The 25,179-nt window shown below is 38.5% G+C and overlaps 1 protein-coding gene across 15 annotated transcripts in view; it reads left to right on the top strand.

Annotated features, from left to right (window-relative positions):
* The window catches only part of DST (dystonin), a 490,994-nt gene that overhangs the window by 274,404 nt on the left and 191,411 nt on the right, over window positions 1–25,179 (top strand). For all 15 annotated transcript variants that reach the window (XM_049894718.1, XM_049894699.1, XM_049894708.1 and 12 more), the window contains one exon: window positions 15,909–16,075. In XM_049894718.1, coding sequence (XP_049750675.1) covers window positions 15,909–16,075 — 167 coding nt within the window. The remainder of the gene's footprint in view (window positions 1–15,908; window positions 16,076–25,179) is intronic.

The following is a 25,179-nucleotide window of genomic DNA, read 5'->3' as shown; positions in this document are numbered from 1 at the left end:
TTTAAGCCATTTACATTCAGTGTGATTGTTGATAGGTGTGAGTTTATTACTGTTATTTTGTAGTGCTTTTTTTGTGGAATGTGTTCCTCTTACTCTCCTGTGCTGAATTCCTTTTGTTTGTGGGTATCTTTTGTTTTTGTAGATTTTCTGTTTACTGAGAGTTTATATTTTTCTTCTTTATTTTGATGAGTAGTTTGGTAACTATCTTTGTGGTTACTTTGAATATTACCACTGTCTTCATAAGTTTAAACCAATCTTTTTAAACTTGGTATTGCCTTGACTGTCTCTCCATTTGAAAGTTCTGTACCTGTACTGTTTATTCCCACTTTTATTATTCTGATGTTGTTATCATTTACAGATTGATGCCTCTGGTTCCCTGTTATAAATCTTTTAGTTTTGTTTTAATACTTGAGAGTTCATTACCAATGTTGATATCTGGCTGATGCTGTCCTGTGTCCCAGATTCAGGTTGTCTGATGATGTTGGTTCTGTAACTGAAAGACTCCCTTTAATAATTCTTGTGAATTTGGCGTGGATTTTACATATTCCCTTAATTTCTGTTTATCTGGAAATGTTCAAATTTTGCCGTAATATTTGCATCAGAATTTTGCACGATATATTATGCTAAGTTGGCAATTTTTTTCTTTCAAGGTTTTATATATGTCGCCTCATTGCCTTCTTGCCTGCATGGTTTCTGTCGAGTAATCAGAGCTTAGTCTTACTGTTTCCCCTTTCTATATGACTTTTCATTTTTCTCAAGATTCTTTCTTTGTCTCTGGTTTTGGCGATAAGATATGTCTTGGTGACTTTCTTTTGGGATCTGTTCTATATGGGGTTCGTTCAGCTTCTTAGTTGGCCAGCTTTTCATCTTTCATGATATTAGGGAAGTTCTGTCAGCAGTTTTTCAATGATCCTCTCTGCGTTTCGTTCTTCTCCCTGTTCTAGAACTCCAGTCACACGAACATTTTTGCTCTGGATTGCATCCCATGTCGTTATCAAGTTTTCTTCATTCTTTTCTCTGATTTTTCTTCAAAGAATGTAGTATCCAAGGAAGGATTTTTCTTCAATTTTGCTGATCCTATCTTCCATTGTTTCAAACTTGCTCCTAAAACCTTCTATTGCACTGCTCATTTGTGAAATCTTGTTCACCTTTTGGATTTCTAATTGCTGTTTTTGTATGATTTCTAGTTATTTATTTATTTTGACATTTTGTTCCTGTATTATTTTCCTGAATTCTTCCATTGCTTTGTCTGTGTCTTCCCTGATTGCGTCTGTATTTTCCATGATTCATCTGTTTTTTCCTTATTTTTATCTGTGTTTCTGTTCATCTCTTTCATAATGTCTTGGAGAGCTCTGATTATTAGAGTTTCGAATTCCCTATTAGTGCCTTTTCTTCTGCCAGAACGTCATCTGGTATTTTATTTTGGTTGTTTTTTAAAACCATCCTGTCCTGTTTTTTTTTAGATATGTTTGATATTGCCTGTTGTCTCCAAGACATTCAGGAATTATTTTCTTAGTTTGTTGATTGTAGATTTGTTTGTTTCATTCTGCTTTTTTGTTTTACTTGATTTTGTCTGGGCAGGTGGGCTGGGCATGTTCTGTTGTTGGCTTGTTTGTGGGCATGGTACTTCTTACCAGCTTGTCCAGGTGGCAGGGCCATTTGCTTAGCTATGGTACAGCAGGGAATGTTTGCGGGGGCAGGAGGGGTAGGGATGGGTCGTTTGAGGCATGAACTGGAGTCATTGGGCAGGGCCAGGGGGCCATACGGGGCAGGGTTTGGGGGCCTAGGGGGTGCTGTGCTTGCACTCTGGGTAGATAGGTATGAGGGAAGGGAGAGGATGTGATGTGTGGAGTGGGTGCTCTGCCTCCTCTTGGGAGCTCCGTGAAGTTGCCTTCCTGTACTCCTTGTTCTCAAACATCCTCACAACTGGACCAATGAGCAACATCATGATAAATGGAGAAAAGATTGAAATTGTCAAGGATTTCATTTTACTTGGATCCACAATCAACAGCCACGGAAGCAGCAGTCAAGAAGTCAAAAGACGCATGGCATTGGGCAAATCTGCTGCAAAGGACCTCTTCAAAGTGTTGAAGAGCAAAGATGTCACCCTGAAGACTAAGGTGCACCTAACCCAAGCCGTGGTATTTTCAGTCACATCATATCCATGTGTAAGTTGGACAATGAATAAGGAAGACCGAAGAAGAGTTGACGCCTTTGAATTGTGGTGTTGGCGAAGCATATTGAATATACCATGGACTGTCAAAAGAACAAACAAATCTGTCTTGGAAAAAGTGCAGCCAGAATGCTCCTTAGAGGCAAGGATGGCAAGACTGTGTCTTACATACTTTGGACATGTTGTCAGCAGGGATTAGTCCCTGGAGAAGGACATCATGCTTGGCAGAGTACAGGGTCAGCAGAAAAGAGGAAGACCCTCAACAAGGTGGATTCACACAGTGGCTGCAACAACGAGCTCAAGCATAACTACGATTGTAAGGGTGGCGCAGGACCGGGCAATGTTTCGTTCCATTGTATATAGGGTTGCTATGAGTCGGAACCGACTCGACGGCACCTAACAACAGCAATAACTACTTGTTCGCAGTCCTTGGTGGCCATAGTCCAAGATGGTGAATCTGTGCTGTGTTAGCGGGTAGGGGGCCTCTACTCTATAGCTCTCCTCATCCTCTGTTCTCTGCCAGTTTCTTATTCCATTCGATGCTTGATTGAGTTCTTTATGCCTTCATCTGATGCTTAGGGTTCAAGGATTGTCATTTTTATCTATTTTATTTAATTTTTGGGGTCTTTGCTGCAGCAAGACGGCATGACGCTTCTGTCTATAGTGCCATGTTGGCTCCTGCATTTTCACACATTTTTGAAACTTGGAAGGAGACACTAAAAAATGTGTTGATTACATTTCTTTCTGCCAAAATAGTTAAAACATTTTTTGAGGAAATTGTCTTTGGAAGCAAACATGTTGATTTGGAAATACTTGCCTGTGTTGACAAGTTCAATATGGAATTGAGTTTTGCCTGACAACAAGTCAAGTAAGTGAATAAAAGGGTTTAAGCAATAATAGTCACCCTCATATGCCATTACCTTCACTTATCTCTGGCACTGTTGAGTCCTATTGTCTTAGTCTCTTGTCATCTCTATGGGGAGACACTATTGCTGTCCTCATTTTATATGAGAGGAAGCTGAAGCCCAGAGAAGTCACAGAGCTAGTAAGTGATGGAGTCAGGAATTAAATGAAAGTTGCCATGCTCCACAGTTCTGTATCAGTCTTCCTCCCAGTGTTAAACTTTCTGTCTTGTTAAGAGGCTGTGTTAAGGAGAGGAATCTTGAGATCTACTTCTTCTTCCCTGCTGCTTTCATTCTTATTAATACCTAAACTTTCTCAAATAGAGTATAATCTGTATTTTTAATCTTAGTATGATCATATGAAAGAATCAAATTAGCTTTTGTTAACATTTTTACGTCTAACTCTTTGAGCTGATAGGGATTTTGTGTTCTGATGGAACATTGGAATAGCTATCATTTCTCATCCACTTGTGTGTCCCATACTCAGTTTTTGCTTCTATAAAATGAGATAGTTTGTTAACAGATAGTGTTCCTTCTGGGATAAATATTGTAGGGAGTCCCTGTAGATTTGGTCGTATAGAGGAAAGAGAACCTACAGTATCTTGAGGCAGAAGACCTACATTTGAGACTCATCTTGGGTCTCAGTTTCCTTCTGTGTAACATAGGTAGCTTCTTTTGTTTGTTTGTTTGGTAGTTTTGAGGATTAAATGAGGTAATAGATGTGAAAAAGCCTTGGTAAACTGTAGAGTACTTTAAAAACATAGTTATAACTTGTATTACTGTCTTCTGCTCATGTAGAAGAAGGAAATATCTTGTAATCATGTCCCAAATAGAAGATCTTTATATGTCTTCAATACTTTCAACAGGAAACCCCTTTCGCTACTTTGCACATCAAGCTTTCTACATAAGCTGAGTAGGCTGCCTCGTTTTGTCCCCCTGAAAGCCTACCTCCATTCATCCTTTTATTCATTACTTCAGCAAATGTTTATTAAACACCTATTATGTGTCAGGCAATATACTGACTATATGCCCATAATTCCATAGGTAGTTTACAATTTTGTCAACCTGTTGGAATAGAAATACCCCTTGGAGGAATCAATTCTAAAAGCTCCTATTTGTTATTTACACCTTAGTATGGATACATTTCATAGGAATTACTGAGAGTCTCTCTGATATGAGAGAGAAAGAACATGTCAGAGGCAAATCTGATACTCTGTGGGGGAAAAGGCTGCCAGTGAAGGTGTGTCTAGTGTAATGCGGGGAGATCCTGGGTGGCACAAATGGTTAAATACTCAGCTATTATTATGGACTGAACTGTGTACCCCCAAAATAATGTGTGTAGCTTGACTAGGCCATGATTCCCAGTATTGTGTGATTGTCTACCATTTTGTCATCTATTGTGATTTTCTTATATGTTGTAAATCCTACCTCTGTGTTGTTAATGAGGCAGAATTTGTGGCAGTTGTCAATGAGGCAGGGCCCAATCTACAAGATTAGGTTGTGTTTTAAGTTCATCTCTTGAGATATAAAAGAGAGAATTAAGCAGAGAGATGTAGGGAACCTCATACCACCAAGGAAGAAGTACTGGAGGCATAACGCCTGCTTTGGATCCAAGGTCCCTGCGCCAGGAAGTTCCTCAACCAGGAGAAAATTGTTGACCAGGACCTTCCTGCAGAGCTGACAGAAAGCCTTCCCTGGAGCTGGCACCCTGAATTTGGACTTTCAGCCTACTAGATTGTAAGAGCATAAACTTCTGTTCTTTGAAGCCATCACTTGTGGTATTTCTGTTTTAGCAGCACTAGTTAACTAAGACAGCTACTAACTGGAACAGTGGCTGCAACAATGGGCTCAAACATATCAGTGATTGCGAGGATGGCACAGGACCTGGTAGTGTTTTCTTCTGTTGTACATAGGGTTGCTGTGAGTGGAAACTGACTCGATGGCACCTAACAACAACAACAACACTAACTGAAAGGATGGTGGTTTAAACCCACCCAGAGGCACCTTGGAAGAAAGGTCTGGTGATCTGCTTCCAAAAGGTCACAGCCTTGAAAACCCTATGGAGTGTAGTTCTACTCTGATACACCTGGGATCACCATGAGCCAAAATGGACTGGACAGCAGTTGGTTTGGCTTGGTTTTTAGTCTAGTAGGGGAAATTTTTATGAATGCAGTTCATTTAGAGGATCGATGTTTTTATCTTTTTCTGGACATGTGTAGTTTTCTGTGTATCAGCTGCTCTGCCATTAGAGAGGCTGAGAAAGTCCAGTGAAAAGGATTTGGATGTTAATATTGAGGTAAAGCTAGGGATACCCTTTCATAGCTTATATCTGTGTAGTCATTTTTCCGGCAGTGGGCTCACAAAAAGGAAGCCATGCTACTGGCATCAACTGTGACTGCCGACACAAAGGAACAATTAGTCCAAGTTGTAAGAATATTTGTTTTATGAATGAGAAGGAGAAATTTTGCTCTGTCAGTTCTTCATTGGGAGTTAAGAGACCAGGGTTCATGTCTAGGCCTCCTACTAGCATGCTCTTAGAACTTGGGCAAGTCGTGTCACCTCTTTAGTCTCAGCATTTTTACCAGTGAAATGAGTGAGTCTGACAAAAGGACTTGCTTTCTTTCAACTTGAGTTTCCATGATCCCTTAGCTCTTCACTATTCTATACTTCTTTAAGCTAAATATCTTAGTTCTCTTATTTTCAGAGACATTGCCTTTTCCAGTGTTACATATAAATGTTTTATTTAATGAATAGTAAATTTGATAAAAATTTAAAATTTTTCTCATAAATTATGATAATTTAAATTTTTTTTTTTTTAACAAAAGTTGCATTATTTGCCTTGTAGAGAATAATGAGATATTTATGTTTTTAAAAACATGAATAAGCTTTTAGGGAGTATCTGCCTCACATTTGGAGTTGGCTATTCTTGTGTACTCAGTGCATGCCAGAACCATGACAACATCTGTAAAAATAGGGTGTTCCTGCTGCCCAGTTGTCTGGTGGCATTGACTTTGCTCACAGGACTTCCCATTTACAGCGTCAGGTGACCAACTCAGTGAGGCTGTTGCAATTCATTTAGTAGTAAGTTGGTCATTTAGCAATAAGGTGTGAATGAAATCAGAGTGTACATAAGATGAGATATATTGGCTTGTTTTCTTTTATTGAAAACACATTTGAAGGCTGTATACTTATGTCAAGTTTAAGAATTCTTTTAGAAAAATGATTCAGAGTAAGCTTATTTTCATTACTTGACATTGGGTTCTCATTGATGGATTTGTGTTCACTGCTGTCCACTCATGTGGTGGGCAGGGTGTTTTGCTATTATTGGAATGGAAGGTCAATTGGAAATCTTTTAAGTTTCTAAAATGGCAAGGTCTTACATGACAGGTTAATACTTGTTCATCCCAAAACCAAAAAACACCCACTGCCGTCGAGTCAATTCTAACTCAAGCGACTCTATAGACAGTGGAACAGGCCCATAGGGTTTCCAAGGATGTAAATCTTTACAGAAGCAGACTGCCACAGCTTTCTCTCGCTGAGTGGCTGGTGGGTTTGAACCGCTGACCTTTTGGTTAGCAGCTGAGTGCTTTAACCATTGTATCACCAGGACTCTTGTTTCTGATCTTTGACACTTTTTTTTTTAAATTATTATTCCTTTCACTCTTTCTCCCCTTTCTTACTCAACAAATAGTTATTGAGCACCTAATATTTTTCAGGTTGGGCCGAGTATTGGAAGAATGTTCCAAAGAGAGGAAGGGGACCCTAGGAGAGGGAGGGAGGACATGATTCATATGGTTTGAAGTTCATGTAGTTTGATAATAGAATACAAGAGGAATAATGGAGAGGTCAGCCAAGACTGGACTGGATTATTGTGGCTGCAGAGTGAAGAACACACTGAACTAGGAAGTGGGAGTAGGGCAAGACTTGGCAGGGAGCTTAGTCATAGGTGGCTGTTACTAATCCAGACAGTGAAGCTTTGTTCCAGAAGACTCTCTGGTGAGCCCAGCATTATCTGGGCCTATCATGATTTTGACATAAAAGATGTCATTGGGATTGGCATTGGAGACTAGAGAAAATACTTGCCCCAACTCAAGTATTGACAATGGGAAGGGGCATAAAAGGCCACCCCCCCCCCCAAAAAAAAAGTCTTGGAGCAGCTAATATATCCATGTTATAGGTACTTGTCTCTTCTCTATTGATGTGAGAAACTAGCAGGTGAGTGAGTGAGTGAGTGAGTGGGAGGATGAGTCAGCACACATGAAAGAATCCCAAAGAGTTAAATTTACTCATCCTTAAATGCTTTGAGAATTTCTAATACTGGTTTCTTGGACTCTTAGCTTGTAGAAGCAAAACATTCTGCTTGTTCTCAGTGTTTATTGTGACCTCTTGCTTGATTGCCTGACCATACTCTTGATCAGATGCTTGATCAGACCTGCACAATAAAATAAGACTAATATTTTACATCCCCAAGTAAACATGAGTAGCCATATGTCTGGTTTCTCCACAGATGGACCTACATGAATTGAAATTAAGCTTTATTCCTTGTGTTTGAACTCTCCCTCTCCACCCCTTCCCTAGAATCTCTCCCAGAGCCTCCTACCCCTTCTTCTTTTAGTTCCAATTATTGGGGTTCCAATCATTGGATGTTGTCCCAGCTCTGCCAAGAGGGTAATGGAAAAATATATGGAGTAAAAGATCAGTGTTGTGTGTGAGTGTAGGGGTAACGTAGGAAAAAGATAGGTGAATGTAGCAGACAGTATGAGGGATTTTGTTATTGGTGTTTTTCTACTTATTTACATATGTATGTACTTATTTATTTATTCATTCAAGTCTGATATTTTCTGTATTTTTATTTGTTTTTGAGCTTGCTTATATGGAGGGCACTGGGTTATATGGAGTGAAAAGGTAAAACAGAAGCGGTGACTTTTTTATTTTCAAGGCACAGAATCCTGAATTATGAAAATGACTATGTACTGGGTATCTGAATTTTTTTGTCCCCTGAAGAGCTCAAAATAATTTTTCTAAAAATATAGCTACCAGCCAAATTTCTAAGTCAGATGGGCTTGAGGGCCTGCCATCCAAATGGTTAGATTTTCTGAGGATTTGTTTTTATTACCAGTAGGAACAATACTTTTAGAATCTATATTTGGAGAACTTACTTTCTTAACGTGACCAGGCAGTTTTTGAGATTACATTTTGTTGAGTATACTTAATAGTATTTTTATAGACCAGAACTGTTCCCTGCAAGCCAGCTTTTGTCAGGGCTCTGGAAAATACTTGTACTTGACACAAAATCTTGAGCTGGAAGAATCTTTTTCCTAATTTGGGTTTGAAATATCTTAGAAAAGGAATGTATATAAATAGAGTTGTGGTAAAAGGCGGGTTACCCTTTCTTGCTCCTTCTGTACTGTGGTACCACTACATTCTAAGTTTGAATGCATGGGTAAGAAATAAAATTGGCCCTGTAACTGAAGTGAAAGGAGCCCTGGTGGCACAGTAGTTAAGCACTTGGCTGCTAACTGAAAGGTTGGTGGTTCAAACCCACCAGCTTGTCTGTGGGAGAAAAGACCTAGCTATCTGCTCTGGTAAAAAGTACAGCCTAGGAAACCCTGTGAGGCAGTTCTACTCTGTCTTGCAGAGTCACTATGAGTCAGAATCAACTCAGTGGCACAGAATAGTAACAACAAAGTGAAATGAAGATTGGTCACATTTACTGTATGTCTGTACAGCAAAAAATATATCATTATTGGGACTTTTTTGTTAATTTGTGTTAAAATCAGCACAGTATCATTTTCACGTGGGAGTTGAATTAAGTTATATCTCATACTAATAAAAATAAGTTTAAACAGCATCTCTGATAAAATATTTACTCGAATTTCAAGTTTGAAACAGATAAACCAGAAAAAAAGGTCAGTGAAGTTGCTTGATTAGTTGAAAAACTGAAGAAAGTAAGCCAAAAGAATGAAATTTTTCATTCTAAGTAAAATAGAAAACTCGTGAGAGGCAGACCAAGACATGACCGTTCATACTCTCAGATTTCCTTCAGCAGTGAGGCTCAGTTTCGGAAGAAGGTGGAAGCTTTGCTGAGCCCGATACCATTTTAGGCCTATCATGATTCTATCTGAAAGGATGCCCTGGGATCAACATTAGAGTTTACTTGGATTCATGACGTAAAGACATTTTAATTCAATTGTGTTGACTTACTTCCATCACACTGTCTTGAACATGGAGGACATACAGTAGATTTTGGTTGTATTTACATAGTGCCAAAATAAATGTATTGGAAAATATTTTTAGATGTATTATTTGCATTGTATAAATAAAAAACAGACAAAACATGTTTGGTTGAATGCCGCTTTTATGGGAGTTCAGATTTGTTGGTCGGGGTTGCAAGCCTACTATAGGTAATAAAGGTACTCCCTGTAGAAGTGTTAAAAGGTAGCCTGGTTGCCTGAATGAATTAATGTAGATTCCAGAGGTGTCAAACTCAATTACAAAGTCATTTGTTCACTGGGCATTTATTGAATATCTATTATGTGTCAAGCATGTAATATGTGCCAGGCACTGCAACACTATGGTGATTAAGACATTGCCCTTCCACATACATTGCTGTCAGGTTAGAGGGGGCGAAGACATACACATCAACAGACAGTAACGATACACAGCATGCACTGCTATCATTGCAGTATGCATGGAGTGCTGTGGAAGCAGAGGACAGTGGGGCACCTCACACCGTGTTTGGAGGTGGAATAAGCTGGATTTTTGAGAAGAATGAAGGGTACAAGTGGGATGGGGGCTGGCGGGGGCATTCTACAGTTAGGGAGTGGCACTTACAAATGCATAGTGTCCTATGAATACTGGTTATTGTTCAGGAAATGAGAAGTAATTCGATATGGCTGGAGCATGAGGAGATTTTGCGGGGGGGTGGTCGTTAGAGGGGAGGGAGGGAAGATGAGGCTGTCTAAAACAGCGTGGTCAATTGGATGTGGGTAGAGAGGGAGAAAAAGGGATCAAGGATGACTTCTGGATATTTGACTTCGGGGCGGTTGGGTGAATGATGGGGCCATTCTCTGAGCTAGGAATGCAGAAGGAAGAGCAGGACAGATAAAGAAGTTCAGTTTTAGATACTTTAAGTTTGAAGAAGTTGTGAGATACAGTACAGTGGTTGAGAGTAGCCACTTTAGAGCCAGATAAGACTCAAGTCTTTGAGTTCAAAATTTACTTCTACCTTTTAGTTTGTGTAAACTTGAATAAGTCATGTAACTACTTTGTACCTCTTTATCATTTATAAAATGAGATTGTATTTTGTAAAGATTACAAGAGGTAATTGTGTAAAGTGCATGAGCATAGTGTCTGGCTCATTTGAGTGCTCAGTATGTGGATAGTTTTACTATTTAAACAGAGAAGTTCATTAGAGAGTTGAATGTACAGGTCTTGAGTTCAGGAGTGACATTTGGGCAGATTGTAGGGATTTAGGAATCATCAGTGTGAAATGGGCAGTTGAAGCCATTGTAGTAGGTGAAATTATCCAGGGAGAATGAGAAGAGAGAAGGACTGAGGACTGAGCCTTGGGGAACTGTATTAAAGGATGGGTAGCAGAGGATTCTCTAGTGAAGACTGAGAAGTGATGGCCAGAGAGGCAGGAGGAAAACCAAGAAGGAGTAAAATTATGGAAGCCAGGCAAGAAAGATTGCCGGTGACAAATGCCTCAGAGAGATCTGGATTGGAAAATGGAAGGACTGGAAAATAACCATTGAGCTCTTCTCCATGTTGTTTTTCTGTCATTGGACTGTAAGCTCCATGAGGACGGCAGTATCTGTGCTAGTTATGGTTGCATAACCAGTGACTATTAATGGTTTACAAGTGTTGAATAGTAAGTGAGACTGTGAAAGAGGAAGCGATAGATGATCCTTCAATATATTTCAACTCCTTGGCATTCCTCGAAAGCTCCCTACCAATCACTTCTTCCATTAGGTTTAACAAAGAATCTAATTTCCTTATTTACTGGGAGAATAGAGGCATAAGCAAGAATGCTCTCACTTTCTTGTCTGATCACCCCCACTCAGTTTTAGTGGTGTGATGGGAGTGGGAGCTAGATCACAACAGGTTCAGGAGTGTGATAATAAAGGGAAAAAAAATGCAGAATCCTTTTGATGTAACTTTATTGAGACAAGAAAGGCACGTGGCAAGTAAAGAAGAAATCGAGTTTATGAAGGTTATTTATTTTTACTTATTTTAGGATGGAAGAGAGTGGGTGTTTTAGTGTTGAGAGAGGAAAGATCCAGGTAAGAGGTGATAATTTAGAGAATTAGGCCCTTAGGAGGCAGGAGGTGAAGGGATTCGCAGCACAGGGGGAAGAGAGAGAACATGGAAGCAAAGTTGGTGAGTAACAGGGCAGGAAAGTGAGAGAGTTCTTACTCAAGTCTCTATTTTCTAAGTTAATAAGGAGATGAAGTGATTGCTGAGCATAAAAGAAAAGGTAGAAGTGTGTAGGGAGTTTTAGGGAAATGGTGAAGAATTGAAAAGGATATTATAAGGGATGGAAGTATTGGCTAACTGGACACCAAGAAGAATTCTCAGGCTTCTTTGAGGGCCTCTTGAAGATTGCAGACCTGGGCTTTGTGGTGGCAGGAGTCCACACTGGTAATGTGATACAGTATCTACCTTTATGTGTGAACTATGGTTCTCTCTAGTAGAGCTTTATAGCATAGGGTAGAGTGGAGAAGACACACAGCTGGATTGATCAGGATTGGAGTTTGGCTGAGTGGTTGCAGGGTAAGGACAAGGGTGTGAGAGAGTTTAGGGTATTGGGAAAACACTGGTTGAAGTGACAGATCATGTGGTACAGGCCAGATGGAAAAGTTAAAAGATAGGACAAGAATCATAGATTGGGATAAAAATGGGTGAGTCAAGGAAAGTGAAATGTTGATAAGGCCCAAAAATTGTTTCAGCTTGTGTTAGGGGTTAAAGTGCTGGAAGAAGAGGAAATTGCTCTCAGAAGTTAAATATCTGAGGGGGACCAATTCCAGTTCAAGATGATGAGATCCTGAATATAGCAATAGATGTGTGAATGACTGAAGTGGAGAGGAGACAAAGGACAAGGGAGGTTGGGGTGCTGGATGGAAATGGGGTTTAGGTTCAGGCCCATGAGCACATAGTCAGGTGCCAAGTCTTGGGGGATACTAGTATCATTTTTGAGGAGAGGAAGAAGGTGGTAGAGCAAGAGTAGTCCACAGTGTAAAAAATGAGGTCTTTCTGCCCAAGGGTAGTGGTTTGAAAGCATCATCAGGGGAGTTAGAATACACCTGCCCTGCTCTGGGCCTAACGGTGTCTGGGGTTTTTCTAAACTTGAATAAGCGCGGTGGGAGAAACCTGACGTTTTTAGTAAGAAGGGAGAAGCAGGGTACACTATTGCAGCTGTAAGGGACTTTGACATGGAATGGATATTTCTGGAAAGCTAGGAAATGCTGGCAAGCTGGGTCAGGAGAGATGAAGCACAGATGAAGTATGGGCATGAGAGCTCAGTAACGGAAGAACCTGATTTTGAGTGATAGCCAGTAATGACCTGGTTGTGAGGCATGAGGGCTTCAAGTTTCCAAAAAGGAACTCTGGTATATTTTGTTTTTGATGCTAGCTGACAAATTGCTGGTGAGAAGTTTTAAGCAGCAAATACTACTAATAAAATTGTGATGGGAGAAGCTAACATAGAGTGTTTTCTTCGTGCCTAGGCACTGTGCTAAGCACTTAACATATATTTTTAGAACAACCCAAAGAGGTAGGCAATATTGTGTTGTCATTTAAGTTTTATTGATGAGGAAAGTGAATTTTAGAGAGATTATATGAATAGCCTTGGGTGTGTTAATATATTAGTAGTCTTTGATACCTTTAAGTTTGGTTCATAACATTTGAATATGCATTTTAAAATTATTGCTTCTTAAATAGTATGTGTATGAGTAAGAATCTGAATAGTATCTACTGGAAGCTTATTTAATAAGACTATATTATTTTCTCTTGGTTGATATTTAAAACATTTTCAGACTTCTAAACTCTTTCTCTAATATTTTTCCCTTCCCTGAGGTAAAATGCTGAGGAGCATTGGTACCTTGTAGCTGAAATTCACTGACATCCTTTGTTCATGGTACTTCTGTGACTAGACTGACATGGAATGTCCCTGAAACAGCAGAGTATAGCCTCCCTCTTCCCCCAGCCGTCTCTCTTTTCTTTATATGGCTATAAATAACACCCAGGCAGCTCCTGTGTGGTAAAGGTTCCCCAGAGCACATGATTTTATAATTTATAAAGGTGAAAAGGGACCTGTTGTGAAATTTTACCTAGAGGCTCAACTTTTTCATTTACATAGCTTCCTAGCTTAGTTTCTGTGAACCCTTGCTTTCATTGGTTTGAGGCAGCAAGTTTAACAAATTTATCTTTTACTTCTCCATACAGGTAGAGAATTGGAAGAATAACAAAGCCAAGTTTTTGTTTCTCCCTTTGTCAATACAAATAATAATAACCACAACAATAAAATAGCTAACCTACACTGAGAATGTACTTACTATGTGCTAACCATTATACTGTGCTAATGTTGCTTAATTGTCATAACACAATGTAATCATAATTATCATCATTTTACAAGTGAGGAAACAGTCCTAACAGAGCAGTTAAGTAACTTGAGCATGTAGGAAGTGAAGATGAGATTTAAATTCATGGAATATGGCAGAAATGCTTTTAATCATAATTTTACATGAGAATATCAGTTGGAAGTTGAGTGGAAGACTATTTGGTGATGTTTCTACTGTTTATTCTCCACTTGAAAAGAAAAGAAAAAAAAAGTCCTTTATATATATATATACCTTATAATGTGTTCATGCACAGTTCTTTTCAAACTACAGAGACTAGCATAGATTTCTAGGAAAAATAATTCAAATGGAGTCACCTTGCTTTGCTTTCAAATCCTGGCATTGGTTGTGGGGGTGTCTCAGGCCGTGGCTGAGAGTGTAGCTCTGCAGAGGATGGCTGCCTCTGCTGGTACTGGAGAAAGGGTGTATGAGGTTCCTGCCGTGCTCTCCAACAAGTGGTGTTATTAGGGAATGCCAAGCTTGGCACAGGTTTAAGTGCTGAACCATTCCTACCCCAGGCCCTGGGTTAGCCAGGCTGCTGACTCTTGTGGCAGCTGGAAGGCATAAAGGGCTTCCTGTTTGAGCTGGGCATGGCCACATGTAAAAGGCTTTCTTTAGTCTGGGTGTTTTTTTTTTTTTTTTTTAATTCTCCATTTCAGTTGCCTTGCTCTGCCCATTTTGACCTCTGACTCCTGTGTTGAATTTACAGTCTCTTGGTTAAGAGCTCGGCTGATGATGGAAAGGTCGGTAGTTTGAACCCACCAGCAGCTGCATGGGAAGAAGATGTGGCAGTCTGCCTCCATACAGATTTACAGCCTTGAAAACCCTATGGGGCAGTTCTGTTCTGTCCTATAGCGTTGCTATGGGTCGGAATTAACTCAACGGCAGTGGGCTAGGAAGACCTTTAGGACTGAAAAGGGCCTTAAGTTTTACCTATGTTTGTTTCTGTTGTTGTTGGGTACCTTTGGGCTCCTATCTGTTTCTACCTCCTCATTTTATAGATGAGGAAGTCAACTCAAAGACATGAAAGGAATTATCCAAAGCTATGAGGCTAAAAAAAAAAAAAAATTTTTTTTTTTTTTTATGAGGTTAGTAGGGAGCCCTGGTGGTACAATAGCTAAGTGCTCTGCTGCTCCGCCAGAGAAAGATGTGACAGTCTGCTTCTGTAAAGATTTTATAGCCTTGGAAGCCCTACGGGGCAGTTCTGCTCTGTCCTATAGGGTCACTATGAGTTGGAATCGACTTGATGGAAGTGGGTTTTGGTATGGTGCTAGTGGGCTAGGACTAGAAACCTATCTCATGACTCTAGTCTAGTAACCTTTTTTCTGTTACAAAATGGTTTGTCCCTCCTTCTGTCTTCTTCCAGTCTCTTGCTCATCCTGATCCTGGTTTGCTACCTGTCTTCTTGGTCTCTTGGCTTTGCGTCCTGCACTGATTGAGGGAACAGTTGTTTGTTGGTGTTAATCCTAGCTTTGGAATTATTGTGTAACCCTTGGTCAAGGCGCTTTGTGCTTTAGTATTATCATTAGCAGATTAATGAGGACTCTTACCAAAGAGGCTCTCCTGGGAAAATGTAAATCATGTAAACTGGTGACCCGTTTTACTACTATTGAATGGAAGAGCTTCAGAAAACCTAGTAAAAACAAACAAAGTGTAGGAGGGGAAATCAGTTGATAAAGGTTTCATGTTGAGGAAGCTGAGAAAGGACTCACGAGAAATTAGAGACTTCAGTCCAAAGTGTTATGTAATATAGTTAATAGGAGGGGGTACTTTTTGTTGTTGTTGTTGTTCTTTATACAGAATACTTCTTGGATCAAATTCTACTCTGCAGGTGGTAGTGTGGATTAGTTTATAGGCTTACTTTTGATTGATTTAAGCTTGGGTAAAACATTTACTCAAGTTGTTTTATGAGATCTGATTAGCAAAGAGAAATGTGGAACTTTTAATACTATGAAGGTTTGGTATAGTGAAAAAAATTAAGAAGTTTTTCAGTTGGACACAAATAGGTTAAATCTAACTTTTTCAACCTGTTAATTAACCTCTTTAAGAGTAAATTTTCCTGTATGTAAGATGGGGAGATGTACTTAGCTTACAAGTGAGGGTTTATGAGGATTCAGTAAAATAGTAGTTGTCCAGTGCTTGGCACATAGTAGGTTCTTAATTTGAGTTTGCTTCCTTCCTTCCTAATGGTTTAACACTCTCCGTTATGTTTAGATATCCGATATCCATGTTACGGGAGAGTCAGAGGATATGTCTGCAAAAGAGAGACTGCTGCTATGGACACAGCAGGCAACAGAGGGTTATGCTGGAATACGGTGTGAAAATTTCACTACCTGCTGGAGAGATGGAAAACTATTTAATGCCATCATTCACAAATACAGGTATGGAATTCGTGGGTCTTTTTCCTTAGGCAAACACAAAATGTGTGTCTTTCCTTTCAAATTTTTAAAATAACCTTTTATTAGCATAAAAGCAATGCATGTGCATGGCAAAGAATATGAAAATACAGACAAGTAAAAGCAAAAACATCACGTTCCCACCGCTCAGAAGTCATCATTCTAAACTTTAGTGCACATGCACAGACATACATACATAGCTATAAAATGTCTTTGGCTTTTGCCAGCAACATAGCAGATAGTAAGCCCTGATACATAGAATCTTCAGGTAAATGACCAACACTGTGTTTATAGGGAACTGCTGATTAGTGAGGTAAGGGTTTACTTCAGATTATAGCTCAACAGCTTCAAAATCATAGTTCTTTAGACTAGTCACTCTGGTGAGAAACTGAGTTTAACAATGCCATTTGGGGATGGTAAAGAGTTTCCTGGTAAGAATTATTAACGACAACAACTAAATCGACATTATACTTACAGAATACTTAATAAGTGCTGGTTTTTTTAGGCACTGTTCTAAGCAGTTTACATATATTAATTCATTTAATCCTCACGACAATTTAAGGTGATGTTGTCATTCCCAGTCAACAGAAACTGAGACACGGGGTAGATACTTGCTTAAATACTTGGAGTTGGGATTCATACCCAGGTCGTCCAGCTCTTAAGTCCGTGATCTTATTGACTAAGAAGCTAATTCCCCAGAAAATATTTATTGGATATTGCGTATTTCTTGAGCTCAATAATTTTTCTTAGTTTTGCAGAGATTCCGCCATGTTGTTCAGGAACGGAATGCCTTCCTAAATAAACTTAGCCTAAACTATAAACTCATTAAACTGACCAACTTACCTGATTACATCAAAATAGTTATATAAGAATAGTTAATATTTTGATAACTTTCTTTATGAGAGACACTGTATTAGGTGTTTTACATATATTATCTCACTCAAATCTCCCAACAGCCTCATAAAGCAGGAACTGTTAATATCCCAATTTTACAGATGAGGAAGATGAAGTTTACCCAGTGTCACACTGCAAATAAGTTACAGAGCTGGAATTCAAACCAAGGCCTGTTCAGCTTGAAACCTCTGTCTCCCCTTCCCCTTCTTCTTTCTCTTTCTTCCTTTCCTTTCTTTCCCCTTTCTTCCTTTCTTCTCCTCTCTTCCCCTTTTCTTTTTGGGAGTTTCAGCATATACAAACCTATAGTAAATCCCCCACAGTCCCTATTTCTAAACTAAAATAGTTGCTAAATTAAAAAAGAAATGAGGACCAACTTGCCTGTACACTTGTCCAGAATAAAGTACTACATCTTCTTAAGTAACAGAGTACCCAGACGGTTCAGTAGGTAAAACATTGCCATCATCACGGTGCACACATGAGCCATTGGAAGCTCTGTTGCTGGGCGTGTTCTTTACCTGGTATCAAAAAATCTTCTTGGCCTTTGAGTAAAAATATTTGGATTGTTATACCTAAGGGATTTATATCATGACACACCTTTTAGGGTGTGTTCTGCTGTCTTCTTTGAAGATATTTAGCTAAAAGCAAAACATTTAGAAGCCAGTTATTCTGCTAGAATAATCTGTTTTTAAGAACAGTGTCTCTTGGCATTGTCTCCTCAGCACTCGTGAAGAATCATAAGTACAGAATGGTATACGCATGCTGTGCATTTTTCTCTTAAATCCTTAATAAGTCACCATATATGTAAAAGATCCTAAAATTTCTTGGGGAAGCTTAATGTGATAGATTATGTTGTTTTAGGAGAGAATTTGGACCTTGTGAATGTTACTTGTTTTGCATTTGCTTTGAGCTTTTATTTTGGCAGAGTAGTCTTTTTAGAATGTTGTTTAGCTTTAACTTTGCACTTCTGTTTTCCTAGTTAGTTTTGTTTCCTTTGTTGGAATTCATGGTAAAAATACTGTATAAAAAAAACCAAACCCAGTGCCATCAAGTTGATTCCGACTCATAGTGACCCTACAGGACAGAGTAGAACTGCCCCATAGAGTTTCCAAGGAGCACCTGGTGGATTCGAACTGCTGGCCTCTTGGTTAGCAGCCGTAGCACTTAACCACTAAGCCACCAGGGTTTCCAAATACTGTATATCAGGTTTAAATGCCTACAAGATTTCTTTGTTGCCGAAGTTTTGTTATATTATTCCATGCTTCATAAAACCTTACTGTGATTCCTTTCATTATAAGAAACCTTTCAACTGTATTTTTAGTTACAGTCCCCAGGCCTTTCTTTTAAAAAGTAATTGAGTACTTTTCTTCTCAGGGCTATAAGAATTAAAAATATCCATTTGAAGTACATGTATTTACCACTGTTGACTGTCTTCATTTACTGTGAAAACTAAAGAGACAGCTATAAACAATTGAAAAATCATCAAAAGTAGATTTTTGGTTATTGAATAATAATAATCACATTTAGGCAGTATTATCTTACTGAACGAGAGTCCCTGAATGGTGCCAATAGGTAACATGCTCAGATGCTAACCAAAAAGTTGGGGGTTTGAATCTACCTATAGGCACCTTGGAAGAAAGGCCTGACAGTCTACCTCTGAAAAATGAGCCAACACTATGGAGCACACCTCTGCTCTGACACACGTGGGGTCTCCATAGTTGGAATTGACTTGGCAACAACTAGTTTTTGGTTCGATCTTAACAGTTGTTTTTTCTTAGTTATGTATTTGTAGGAATGTGTTGTGTATTTGGACTTGCTGTGAAAGCAATCCATTTAATTAGGCATTGTCTTTATATTCATTTAGATAAAAAGCTGACAATGGATTTTATTTGGCTTCTGTAATAAAAATTTTCTGAGGTGGCACACGAATTTGGTTTTTACTGAAATATCAACTATAACCATATGGAATCTTCGGAGGAAGTGAGGGCTTAGCAGGACACAGCCTTGTGATTCCTGCAGTGGGTGAGGGAAAGGATTCGACGACACATAGGCAGCTGGTCTGCATACCCTGCGTAGAATAGGAAATATTCCCCTGGAGATTAAAAAGAAATTATGTAACATTTGTAATTTAAATGTGAACCATTATTATTGATAGTAATTAATTTAGCAAGATTTTTTTATATTTACCTTCTAAAGATTTAGAAATATTGATCTGAAGTAGGAACAAAGTGGTAGTATCCTTTAGATTTTGTATTATGTAAATTATAATGTCCAAAGTTATTCATGGAGTACATTTATACTTTTTCCTAGCACATTTTCATTAGCATTCTCACATAGAATATGATTTTTGAAAATGAGTTTGTTGACCCCAAGAAGCAATATTTTGCTAAAAATTCAGTATGCTAAAATTTTTCGTAGAAAACGGAATTTTAAAAATTTTTTATGCTTCTTGAAAGAACTGTTTTATGACCTAAAATGGAGAGAAATTTGTATAATGAGGCCAATTTCTAGATAAGATGCAATAAAAATTGATCTATTAAGTTGAAAAGAAAGTACCTGGTACAAAATAGGTACACAAAAAATATATCAGAATGTTGATTGTGTATCGGTCCTGTTCTTGGTGTGTTGTTATATATGATAGCTTTCAAAATTACCACAGTACTCTGAAATAGGTGGTACTATTTCCATATTTATCCTTAAAGAAACCAAGGCCCAAAGAGTAACAAACAAGTGTGGTGTCACCTACTTTTTAAGTAATGGAGGTGATTACTTTGGATTTCAAGCCTTCATATACGTCTGTGTAACTACTTACATAGTTGCCTGTAGACAAACAAAATATCAAGAAGTGGAATCGTTGACTGGAACAATGGTGGTACTTCTACTTTGAAGACTGATGATATCTAACAAATAGATATGAAAAATATTGACGAACTTAAGAAATGACCAAATGAATAATACCATATATCACTGCCATTAAGGTCTTGTCCTTTTGTAAGAAATTATTGAGGAAGAAGATGATTAATTGCTTAGAGTTAGCCATCTATGGAAATAGCATCAGCAGCAACACAGAATATGGTGAGAAGGATTATAATAATAAAAGAACATTAAAACCCTTAGCCTAAATAGGAATAGGAAGCCCTGGTGGCCTAGTGGTTAAATGCTACAGCTGCTAACCAAAAGGTCAGCAGTTCAAATCCACCAGGTTCTCTGGGGCAGTTTTACTCCATCCTATAGGGTCACTGTGAGTCGGAATCAGCAACGGGTTTGGTTTTGGTTTTAAGTAGGAACAAGATCTGTAGTTTGAGTATGTTATATTATCATAAAGAGGATGAAGAGCCTGGATTATGTCTGGATTATGACAAAGTAATAAATTTAGTGAGAGATTATAAGGTTCTATTGAAACAGGTCACTGAAGAATGCATTATGTTTTTCCATAAACTCTGAGTTAGGAAACTTGTTCTTAATTCTTTCTAGGAACTTTTATTTGTCATGTTCAGCTTTCAATGGAAAAGATTCAAAAATTAAAATAACCATGTATCTGTACTAGTTTCTGCTTGCTCTGTTTGTATAGTTTAAATTTTCTTTAAAGCATATTAAAATCTTGTCACTGAAAACCACACTTGGTAAGAGCTCTTAGCAAAATAAGCTTCATTCAGTATTGCTCCAACCTTAATTTTCATTCAAAAGGATAACAAGGTTTGATTGACTTAGATTGAAAGGATGTCACAAAAGCATTTGAAAAGTAAGTAGTTTAAAGGCAAGAGAAGGATAAAGTAGAATTAACTGAGAGCCAGCAATCAAGGAATTCTAGGACTATCCCCTAAACACCAGTGGATTAAGAAACCAAGAATTAGGGTAGATACAGTGGAGTAAAATTCCTGACACTAGTACACATTCTTCAGAGGTAGGTGTATTACAAGCAGAGCGTACAACTGATAGTTCTCTGCCCTTATTGAAGGGTGTGCTCAGGCATCACAATAAACTGGATTTGTTTCCTTCTGAGAAACATAAAGCTCTGACTTCCAGCTTGAAGTTCAGCCCCTGATTTGTCTAGCTTTATCCACATGGATACCTGCCCTAGTACATTTGATGAAAGCCAAGATCTAAAACAGCAGTGCCCAGCATCGCCCAACATGAAAACATGTCTGCCTGAGCAGGCAGGGACATGAATGTATGCCCGCAAGCCAGAAAGAACAGTGCAAAATGTGCAGTAGGGCTGTGTGAACCTAAGCTGGTGATATGGAAGGGCACTAAGTGTGTCAAGACTGTCATGCTGGGGAGGAGGGGGAGTGTTTTGAAGGGGCATTATTTCTGCTTACTAGTTTCTTCTTGTTCTACTCTTGTTTTTAGTTTATCTCACTTATTTATTTAAATCTTCTTTTAAGGCCCCAGGTATTCTTTTCATAAACCCCCAAAAAAAAACGAAACCCATTGCCGTCGAGTCAGCTCCTACTTGTAGTGACCCTATAGGACAGAGTAGAATTGCCCCACAGGGTTTCCAAGGAGCAGCTGGTGTATTTGAACTGCCAACCTTTAGGTTAGCAGCTGACCTTTTGGTTAGCAGCTGTAGCTCTTAACCATTACGTCACCAGGGCTCCTATTCTTTTCATTAAAAACAAAAACAAAAACCAAACTCCTTGCCATCTGGTCGATTCCAAGTCATAGCGACCCTATAGGACAGAGTAGAACTGCCCCATATGGTTTCCAAGGAGTGCCTGAACTGCTGACCTCTTGGTTAGCAGCCATAGCTCTTAACCGCTATGCCACCAGGGTTTCCATTCTTTTCATAAAAACATAAGCAAGTTTAAATATATCACCCAAGTAAGACGCAGAACTTTCAGTGTAGGCTGTATTCAGGGGCATGTCATTTAAGTATTTTCTAGTTAAGCAACCAGAATCTTTCAGGTCTAGGTGTGTAGTTGAGTAGCAACCATTTTGTTCATTGTTTGCGTTTTGAGTTAGAATTTAATAAGGCTGTAATATTTCATTATATTAAATGTTTAAAGAAGCTGTAATTGGGAAGATTAAACTGTAAGGCTGTGGTCAGAGTCATCTTGTTTAATAGGATGACCTGCAGGCATGTGATTCAGTCACACTTAGTAAGCCAAACTGGATCAGTCTGGTTTAGTACTGAGCAGCAGGCCCTTCAGGGTTTGAAATGTTCCCACAGGAAGCTGGATTAGTGTTGACTAGGTGTTCTTTTCCCTTAGACCTGGTTCTGCCCTCAGACTGCAGAACCCAGAGGTTTGAGGGTGTGAATGTCTGTGTACGCACACACAGGGACAGCTCTGAGTGTGTGGCCACAAGCCAGACACAGACACAGGTTCTTAATTTTAAAAAGTAATACCAGGAGTATTTCAGTTTGTGAGGCAGTGTCTTATTGCTTATTTTACCAAATGTACTTAAAATGGGTAGACTCTGAGAGCAGGCATGCATGACTCCTAACCACTGTCACATTTCTGAGTCCTTGAAGAGCTCACATACACTGCATCCGAGCGAGGGATATGAGTTAGTGACCACCCCAGTGACTGGTTTTAGTATATGTATCATATATATATGCCGTTCGGGGACTGTAACTTGACACAAATATTTAGAGGAAAATACCTACTTATCGTTTTTCTTGCCCTCTTGCCCAGGTTAATTTACAGAAATTCTCTGTAGCAATAAGCTTCCCATTATAGTGTAAAATACGTCCTTATAGATACAAAGTAAGTCCCTAGTTGCATTTTATGGGGCAAGAAACTAAGAAAGTAACACAGACCTAATAGGAAGATGGCTTATCTAGCTGTCCTCATCATGAAGCCTTTTAAGCCCTGTAGTGGTTTCTACAGTAAGCAATCCTTGCCACGGCTCTACTTTTTCTTGTGTTTGTGATTTAAAAAAAAAAAAGGTGACACATTAACACAATGGATCATTCAGATAGAACAATGGGCTGTATATTGAATTTGTGGTCTTCTTTCCTTTGATTCCTCATCCCTTTCCTTGGAGGCACAGTCATTGTTAAATGTTTCTCATATTCTTCAGAAATTTTCTGTGTGCATGCAAATACCTGTGTTTTTGGACGGGGCAGCTTTATTGAGGTCTAATATATATATTTTTTTAATGTACATAAACACCTAATCTTGACCATGCATATAATCTTTTCTTAAAACAAATGGAAGCGTAGTACATATGTTATTCTGCATCATTTTTTTTCCACTTAATGTATTTTTAAAATCTTTCCATATCAGCACAGATAAAATCTGCCTTGTTCTTTGTTTTATGTTTCTTTTTATTGTTGTGAAAAAATATATAGCACATTTGCTAATGTAATGTTTTTTACCTTGTTTTTAATGACTGCATGGTATTCTATTGTATGGAAGTAACAATTTATTTATAGTATCTTATTGATGGACCTTATGTTGTTTTTTGCTATTAGAGAGTGTTGCACCGAACAACAGCTTTTTATGTGTCTTCATGCATATGCAAATATGTCTCTAGGATAAGGTCCTATAAGTGAAATCATAGATCAAAGTATATACATTTTAAATTTTAAGACATATTTATGAATTTTCTGCCAGAAGAATTGTACTTATTTATACCCCTTCTGTATTGTTTCTCCTCCATGATGCTTTAGAGAAAAAAAATTTTCATAACTTTATTGTTAATTACATTCTAGCAAGTCTAAATTCCTTTTTTTTCTTCTATTCTTTGTTCATTTACTGTGGTCTTTTACTCATATAATTGTGTATCTCTCCCAGCTTTTTAAGTATGTGCTAAAGTTGAAACTGCAGGCCCATGTTTCCCTGTTTGGTGTGCAAATTGTTAGTCTAAACACGTATGTGTTAAAGAGTTTAGGGGAAAAATGACCAAATATGTCCGCAGATTTCAGAGTGATGTGATCATTTAAAAAGTTAGAATGCCAGCAGTGTATATTCTATATAACATATGAAAGAGTGCCTAGTACAGTGCAACGGATTTAGAAAGTATGCGATAATGTTTATTTCCCTCCCTCTCTATATGATGCTACTGCTGATCCACTAACAATAGGGCGTGTGACTAAAGCTCAAGAGAAGGCGATGGGCTTTGACTAAAGTCTCCTTACTTTGAACCTGATATAGCCACATTTCCGTTCAACTGTCTTACCTTTCTCTTACATTAAGATTTCCTTCATGTTGTAAGAGTAGCCAGCATGTGTTCTTTCCATCTATTATTCTTTGATAGGCCCATCTGTTTTGTTCAACACTTTGACTTGTTCATAGATTTATACCTTCATCTTATTCTGTGATACGAAGTAGTTTAATATTATCTTTTTTTAACTGGAGTGAAAATAAGTTGCCAGTCCTCTTTTGGAGGGCAGTTTATCCCATAGGGCCCCTGGGGAGTGCAAACGGTTAAGTGATACGCTGCTGACAGATTGGAGTTCAAGTCCACCCAGAGGCACCTTGGAAGAAACACCTGGTGATCTTTTTCCAAAAAATCAGGCCCTGAAACCCTATGGAGCACAGTTTCACTCTAACGTGTGGGGTTGCCGTGAGTCAGAGCTGGCTTGACAGAAACTGGTTAACTGATCATTTACCCTTTAGTCACTAAGGTTTACTTAAAATTTACCCTCATCTGTTCACTAAAAAATAACTTTAGATACTGAAGGAGTTAGTTCTCCATCAAAGTCAGTCCTGTTCTCTGTGTTTATTAGTGTCTGTGAGGCTGTAATGAGGTTGAAGTTCTGTGTAAAGTGAGAGTCATAATTCATTAGGTTTTTTGTTTTTAATTTCGAGGTCATTAGATTGTAATCTTGAAATAATAAAAACAATTTGCTATCAATTATAAGATTTATATTCTTTGCTCTTACCCTTGTTGGTAGAGAGACACTTTGTAGAAAAAAAAAAAGGGAGAATATTTGAAGTAAACTCAGGCATCTAGTTTCGAGAGCAAGAGAAAATTACCTTCATTGCTTGTTGCCCCCTAGGGGTTCTTGGCTTTGTTTCTTTCAACAATACGTGCCCAAATATGAGCATAAAGGAATGCCTACACCCAATTACGTAACTGCGGGTGAATCTTCTACATGTTCATGTTTATTTGCTGGGGGGTGGGGTGGGGAGAAGAAGCACATGTTAGAGAGCTTTTTTTTTTTTTTTTTTGGTAGGGGGAGGAGATGCTTTTTGCACCAATAAGAACAGTAAGAATATGCTAAATCTGAACATGATTTAATCCATAAA

The sequence above is a fragment of the Elephas maximus genome, chromosome 1, assembly GCF_024166365.1.
Source record: "Elephas maximus indicus isolate mEleMax1 chromosome 1, mEleMax1 primary haplotype, whole genome shotgun sequence".
NCBI classification, from domain to species: domain Eukaryota; kingdom Metazoa; phylum Chordata; class Mammalia; order Proboscidea; family Elephantidae; genus Elephas; species Elephas maximus.
This window is presented reverse-complemented; position numbering and strand designations above follow the sequence as displayed.